This window comes from Callionymus lyra, chromosome 16, assembly GCF_982586985.1.
Source record: "Callionymus lyra chromosome 16, fCalLyr1.hap1.1, whole genome shotgun sequence".
NCBI lineage: Eukaryota > Metazoa > Chordata > Actinopteri > Syngnathiformes > Callionymidae > Callionymus > Callionymus lyra.
Window position 1 is genome coordinate 10,725,403 of NC_141833.1, and position 7,467 is coordinate 10,732,869.

General features: G+C 37.6%; 1 protein-coding gene across 1 annotated transcript; it reads left to right on the forward strand.

Moving 5' to 3' along the window:
- Positions 1 to 2,072: 2,072 nt before the first annotated feature.
- On the forward strand, positions 2,073 to 5,994 carry LOC148063626 (semaphorin-4E-like). Its single transcript, XM_087811776.1, has 14 exons — positions 2,073 to 2,160; positions 2,711 to 2,856; positions 2,929 to 2,991; positions 3,063 to 3,161; positions 3,311 to 3,404; positions 3,473 to 3,550; positions 3,610 to 3,758; positions 3,854 to 4,032; positions 4,109 to 4,238; positions 4,319 to 4,544; positions 4,686 to 4,801; positions 4,876 to 5,033; positions 5,144 to 5,196; positions 5,282 to 5,994. Exons 1-14 carry the CDS (start codon positions 2,073 to 2,075, stop codon positions 5,776 to 5,778), a joined length of 2,076 nt encoding a protein of 691 aa, XP_087667902.1. The 3' UTR covers positions 5,779 to 5,994.
- The last annotated feature ends 1,473 nt before the right edge of the window (positions 5,995 to 7,467 follow it).

A 7,467-nucleotide genomic window follows, 5' to 3' on the forward strand; every position in this document is an offset into this window, starting at 1 on the left:
ATTTATGGTCACCATGTACCACCTGAAAGTGGTTCAAGGTCGGTTAGAACAAGTGAAGGTATCGCACTGTTGACATTAATCATTTCAAGTGCGCTTCATAGTTTTAGAATTACGGTAGCCAAATAACAACACCAACACGTCACGTCACGTTAACATGACAACAAAGAGTTTGGCGACGCATCAAATATTACCCGGGTCGTTTGAATCTGACGTTGGGGAGTGCTCTGTATATTACTGGGTGACTCAGGTAGGCTAAAACCGACGTTTTTGTCCCCCTATACCGTCACCCTAGTGACGCCCGGGGGCATTGCATGGCGTCGGACGATATGACGCCTCTGATGTGAGGACGTGTTGGATAAACCCAGGCGGTTGACACGCGTTTCAGTGTTCTTATTGGCTCCTATTGTGGTGGCAGGAGTTTGTGACCACAAGCTTCATGGGATGAGCAGGTGTCTTTATTGAAGAGATGAGCAGTCTCAAGTAACAGATCAATCTTTTATTAAGCAATGCAATAGAAACATCATCAATATCTAGGATTCAAGACATTTTATAGATCTTGCAAGGAGGGCACTTCTTACCAGAAGTTACATGATTTCTCGGTAATCACCCAAATTCCCACCAGATTGAGTACATTAAAGCACTTCTAAACACATCGATTTTATGACTAGTATGACCAAATTCAGATTCACTACCCTGGCATCCCACCTGTCATGGATTAAACAACTACAGTATATAAGTTACATAAACAAAATTATATATACTCTAGATCTAGAGGAATAGACACAAATAAATATGTTCCTTTTTGAAAATGGCTTTGACAAAAAATCTGCAACCAAGTTAATTTCTTCTCTTTCATTCACTGTGGGTTGTAAATCAACACAAGTTCCCTGTATTAGCTAGCACACTCTCTGATTAACGAATCAAAGAAGTGGAATACTATGACTTCACCGTATGCCTGCTGGAAGGCCCTGGCGTCGTCAACAACTTCATTAGGTAATGCGTGAGTCTAATCGACAACTATGTTTTATTTCAGTCCCGAACTAACAACAAATGATGGCTGAGCTCTGATTGGATAAATACTGTTATATAAATATTCATGTTTGGAAGTAGGGTGACCAGGGGGAAACTTATGAAAGAAGGCGACCATTTGGAAATATTTATTAAGTAAATATTAATGGGAAAAATAATTATGCACTTATATATCTTATATTTAATTTTTGTTAAAATAAGTCTATCATTTGGTTCTTTCTTAGGCCAGCAGAGAAGGTGTTGCAGGTCCATCACTGGCTGTACATATTTACTTCAAAACAAAGCCAACTAAGAGTTCACCTGATGATGGAAACCATCAATTTTTGCTAATTGAGAAACTTTATGAAACAAGATAAATTAAAATTAAAAAAACAACATTGTTGTTATCGTTGTTGTGATTGAATGTATACATATATTGAACCATAGCCGTGAAATTCTTCTGTTTGTATTCAAAGTGAATACTTCAAAATTGATCAAGCAGAAAAACAGATCACTTAACAAAAACATCTACATTCATACAGAGAAGAAAAATCTTACTTAAATGTTTTGCTGTTATCACGTGTATTAGGTGTTTGTTGAAGGGTTCACTAAAATGTTTTTTACGGCCACATCTGGCTCCACGGTTGTGGGTTTTCAGGCCCCCAATTTATACTATTGGTAAAGAGAGAAAACAAATTATTAAAAAAACGAAGATCCTCATAGAAGAGTACATATTAATAATACATGCTATACACTTGTTGATTATAAGTGTTAATATATATTTAAGTCGCCCTAAAAAATATTTATATGTCAACATTGCTAACTTTAGTATAATTTCTGCTTCATGAATTCCACTTAGCTTCTTGCTAAGTTAAATTATCACATAGGAACAAAGTCATTTTCACTACATAACACAGTCACTATTGTGGGACTTTATTTGTCATACTTAAAAGAATCAGCCTTTAATGCCTTTCATTTCTACACAGTTCGATTATAACTATAGCTACATCCGGCATTATCTGGTACACAACCTTAAAGAAACCTGACAATTCTGAGAAGCAAGAATGAATCTACTGCTGTACTTTCTGCCCCTGCTGTCGGCCCTGGCCTCAGTACTGGACCCTGTCCCTCGCAGATCTGTGCCTTATGACAGTAAGTAACACTTAAGACTTTGTTCTTGGTACAATAGTCCATGAGTTCATTCATCATTAATGATACATTAGTCCAGTAGTTTATTCATCATTAATGATACATTAGTCCAGTAGTTTATTCATCATTAATGATACATTAGTCCAGTAGTTTATTCATCATTAATGATACATTAGTCCAGTAGTTTATTCATCATTAATGATACGTTAGTCCAGTAGTTTCTTCTATGTTAGTCTTTGTATTCTATGTTAGTCCTTGTATCCTTTGTCTTTGTTATTTTCTTTGATCTATGTTCTTTATCTTTAGACTTAAGATTGTATGAACTTGTTCTTTCTCTTAATTTCTCTTTGTTCCTGTTCTTATTTTATTTTGATTTATTTTAATGAAAAATTGCTATATTTTCTGTGGCTAATTGGAAAAAAACAATTTCCCGAAGGAGACCTGTTGAAGACCTTTGTTGAAGGATCAATAAAGTTCTACCTACCTACCCAGTTTATTCTTCATTAATGATACATTATTCCAGTAGTTTATTCATCATTTATCTTCTACCAAGGTGACAATAATAACACGTTTCAAGAGAAGGGAGTGTTGGACTACTCCACCATGTTGCTGAGGGAGGACCTGGGCCTGCTGATGGTGGGTGCCAGTGGGACGGTGTACGCCCTCGACCTCAATGACATCACAAAGAAAAATGACTCAGTAAGAAAACTACTATACTTTGTTCATTCTGCCTCTGTGCTCTTTAACATTTCACGTGATGTAATCTTTCAGGTGAAATGGGACGTGACACCAAAACAGGCTTTGATGTGTGAAAATAAAGCAATTGATGCAGCTGTAAGTTAAGATGTGTGTTTTCATATGTGTAATCCAGAACTTAATCTTTGGGTGATTTTATGAACCAACAGACTGAATGCAGGAACCAAATTAAAACCCTGCTGAAAAAACAGGACGGCCGGATGTTAGTGTGTGGAACCAATGCTTTAAAACCACAGAGTGATTACATGGTGAGAACTGTATGTTTATATAATGATGTGTTCATGAAAGATGTTTTTGCAAAACAACAAAACATTTTCATCATCATTTATCAAATAGTCATTTTATGTGAACATTTTTGAGGACTCATATTAGATTACCTTTATTGATGTGTTTGCAGTCATACATGGATGGAAACTTGACTCTCGAGGGAAATAATGAAGTATCAGTTTGTCCACTTGATCCTTCTGAGAGCTCTGCCTCCCTCATGATCGGTCAGATTTATAATGTTAAAGTATGTGATGAATCTTTTTCTGCACTAAAACATTTTTTTTATTTAAAGGAGACGATGTGTACTCAGCTGTTGGAGAGGTTTTCTCAAAAGGATCTGCAATCAAAACATCCCAGACAAGCTTCTTTGGTAAATGAGATCAAACATCAGTGTTTCAGATCTTCAACACATTCATCTATCCATGACAGATCCGACATTTGTTTCAATGGAGATGATGCCTGAGAGTGAAAACAGTGACACTGGAGATGATGACAAGATCTACTTGTTCTTCAGTGAGAAAGCTGTGGAGTATGACTATACAACTATGCATGTTAGCCGAGTAGCTCGAGTCTGCAAGGTGAAAACAAAAAAAATTGGATGTCTTTATTAATAGATCTTTATGTTGTTTCTTCCTTGTGTTTACATTAAAGTAATGTTGGTGTTTTTTTTTAGGGAGACCATGGAGGTCTTTTTGATCTTCTGAACAAGTGGACATCATTTGTTAAAGCCAGACTAGAATGTCCAGTTCCAGGTTGCAAAGGAACTTCCATGATCCAGGACACATTCCGCTGGTGTGACCCCCAACAAGACTGGAAGTCATGTTTGTTCTTTGCTGTCTTCACATCACAGACGTGTGTATCTTTCATCCAAGTTTTAATACTGTTGCTTCTCAAAGTTTATCCATCGTTACACATTCTTTCTATGCAGTTGCTCAGCAGTGTGTGTCTACAGTGTGACAGACATCAGCAGAGTGTTTTCAGAAGGAACATTCATGATAAGGTATTCTGATGGATGGATGCCCAACAAAGATCCATTACCAGTTCCTCGACCTGGCTCAGTAGGTTTGCTATGTTAAAATTTGTTTGAAATATATTCCATACATCTTATGAAATCCTGCTTCTGCTCATCTTCTTGCAGTGCATAGATAATGCAGCACGGAAGGCTGGAATCAATGATAGTAGAAGACCCCATAAATTCATAGTTGAAGGTAGACTTGATCTTCCCATAATAATTAAGGAGGCCATTGAGCCACTGGGAGGAAAAGCGTTGATGTTGAAAGGAGGAGGAGAATTCAGAAACATCATCATTGACCAGGTTCAGACCACAGATGGAGACAAATATCATGTGATGTTCATCGGCACAAGTGTGTATTTGTCATTGTCTCTTGATTAGAAAAAAATAATGTGCAAATATAAAACAAATAATGAAAATCTGTTAAAATATGGTAATAAGTATTTAATTAATGTCAAACATAAAAACAACTGTTTGTTTTCTGACATGAAAGATAAAGGAACCATCCTGAAAGCTGTGAACTATGGTGGTGAGATTTTCATCATAGAGGAAGTTCAAGTCTTTAAGACCTCAGAGCCCATCAAGATTCTCAAGTTCTCCAATGTCACGGTAATTTTATGACAAAGTGTTGAGCATCATGTTGAATTGAATCCCTGACATGAGTCTTTTTTTCTGATGTGCAGCGTCAGATCTACGCAGGCTCAGACTCTGGAGTAGTACAGGTGTCCCTATCCTCCTGTGGAAGATCTTTGTCTTGCATGGACTGTGTTCTTGCCAGAGACCCTTACTGTGGCTGGGACCACGCTGCTGGCAAATGTTCAGCTCTTTCTGATTCACAGGGGTGAGTATCTGTTCTAAAATATGAGGTGCAGTGTTCAGGGTGGATCACAGTACACATCATGGTTATTTTGAGATAAAAACATATTAAAACATAATTATATTTTTCTTCAGAGAACTGCTCCAGAGTGTGAAAGAAGGCAATGCTTCTCTGTGTCCAAAGACTGGTGAGTGAATCACACCCCTGACAAAAGTCGCCTCCAACATAATGAATATAAGAACAGCTAAAATGTTGACCTGTGTCTTTCATAGAACCTCAAACTGAGAATAAATCTCTTACTGCTCCTGGAAATTTAAAGCTTCTATGCTCTCTGGAATCAAAGCTGGCAACGATGAGGTGGGAGAAAGATAACTCCCCACTGATCTCTTCACCTCATCGTCTGGAGCAACAAGATGGACTGCTCATCCTGAAGGTCTCAAAGTCTGACACTGGTCACTACCGCTGTCTGTCTGTGATGAGCTCCAAAGATGCTGAATACAAAACCACAGTTGCCCAGTACAATGTCACCATTGAAGAAAAGACAGAAGAGACCCAACCTCAACAATACGATTATGCTCTCCTGTCTCTGCAGATTGGGTTGCTGCTGGCGGTTTGTTCTGTCTGTGGACTCCTGTTTTGGAACTTTTACAATGGCCACATTGCTTTAGCCCACGTAGGCTCTTGGCTGAGGGATCAAGTTTGCACCAACAGCAAGGAGCAAGTGATTAACAACCAAGAAAATGGAGATAACGTTTCCACTCATGTGTAAAGATCCTGAGCAGACCTCGACCATGCATTGTCGGTTTTAGGCACGGGTGAACCTGGTAGTGTGTGGGGTGACATTTAGATTAATAACATTAATCTGTCAAACTGAGCCTGAGAAACCTGGGAGTTGTTTGATAAAGACATGTCTCTTGTTCAACACTGCAGAAAACTGATCAGAAACTGTTTCCTTCAACTGAGAAAAATCTCTAAACTTAGTAAAATGTTGTGGGAACATGATCTGGATCTTGTAATCCAGGCGTTTGTTCCTTCTCGTCTGGACTATTGTAACAGTTTGTTTTCATGTCTTACAAGAAGGAGCTGTCTCGCCTGCAGTTAATACAAAACTCTGCAGCGAGAATTCTAACCCGCTCAAGTAGAATAACTCACATTTCTCCGATCCTTAAAACTCTTCACTGGCTTCCAGTTTCTTTTAGGATCAACTTTAAAATTCTGGTTCTTACTTTCAGAGCTATTGATGGTCAGGCTCCTCCTCACATCACTGATCTGATCCAGCCTTACACCCCAGCTCAGGCTCTGAAGTCTGTGGATCAGAATCTACTTATGGTTCCTCGCACACGGTTCAGGACCAGAGGAGAGAAATCTTTTCAGGCTGTTGCTCCTAAGCTTTGGAACAATCTTCCTCTCTCTTTGCGCTTGATGGAGTCTACTGACTCCTTTAAGAAACATCTTAAGATGTTTCTATTTGTTCAGGCTTTTCCTTGATTTTCTGGAACTCCTGTTGTGTTATCAGTTTTATCTTGACCTTTAAAATATATACTTTATTGAATGTTGTTTTGATTGTTTAAGCGCTTTGTGACCCTGGTCTAGAAAAGCGCTATACAAATAAGAATTACGTACTTACTTACTTACTATTATTCAAGGTCTAAGTGTATGTGGTGGAGCTGGTTGAAGGTTGGTTGGTGTTGTCAAAGGGTGACTTTGCTGGTCAGTAATTTAATGTAGCACCAGCAAGAGAGACACAGGCTCAGTTAGAGTTCTTAAACAACTATTTTCAAAAAATAAATAATTACATTAAACTCTACACTTGTATAGAGTATCACATTTAAAAAAGCAAAAATACTATTAACACCGTCGATCTTATGGCTGCAACAAAAAAAACAAAACATTTTGATGTTTTATTTCTTCTACTGATATGATTATACCTTTGTAGATATTTAAGTGACTAAGATTGTTTTAATTACCATTTCAATACATTTATGGTGTTTGATGTGAAGTTATTTTGATTTGATGTGTATAAAGATCCAATAAAATGTAAAACAAAAAAAAACATGACAGAATTTGTATTAATTTATTAAAACATAATTTTTGAATGTGTACAGGATAATACTCCACTTTAACAGAATTGAAGAATAACATATTTCGAAAAATGTATTTGTTGTTCAATATAATATGTGATTTATTATGTGAAATTATGTCAGATAATAAAAATAAAAATATGCAGAACGACAGTTTGTCAGTGCTGTTCTCTATGTTAATATACAAAAGGAAGTTGCATTAATGTTGTTCAGGGTGACGGTATAGAGGGGGACAAAAACGTTGGTTTTAGCCGTCCTGAGTCACCCAATAATATACAGAGAACTCCCCAACGTCGGATTCAGACGGCCCGGGTAACATTTGACGTGTCGCCCAACTCTTCGTTGCCACGGTAACGTGACGTGACGTGTCGGTGTTG

Excerpts from the sequence above, each read along its gene's own strand:
- LOC148063626 (XM_087811776.1), top strand. The coding sequence starts at position 2,073 with ATGAATCTACTGCTGTACTTTCTGCCCCTGCTGTCGGCCCTGGCCTCA. Across the intron at positions 2,857-2,928 it reads TCACAAAGAAAAATGACTCA|GTGAAATGGGACGTGACACC; the intron begins GTAAGAAAACTA and ends GTAATCTTTCAG. Across the intron at positions 4,239-4,318 it reads CAGTTCCTCGACCTGGCTCA|TGCATAGATAATGCAGCACG; the intron begins GTAGGTTTGCTA and ends ATCTTCTTGCAG.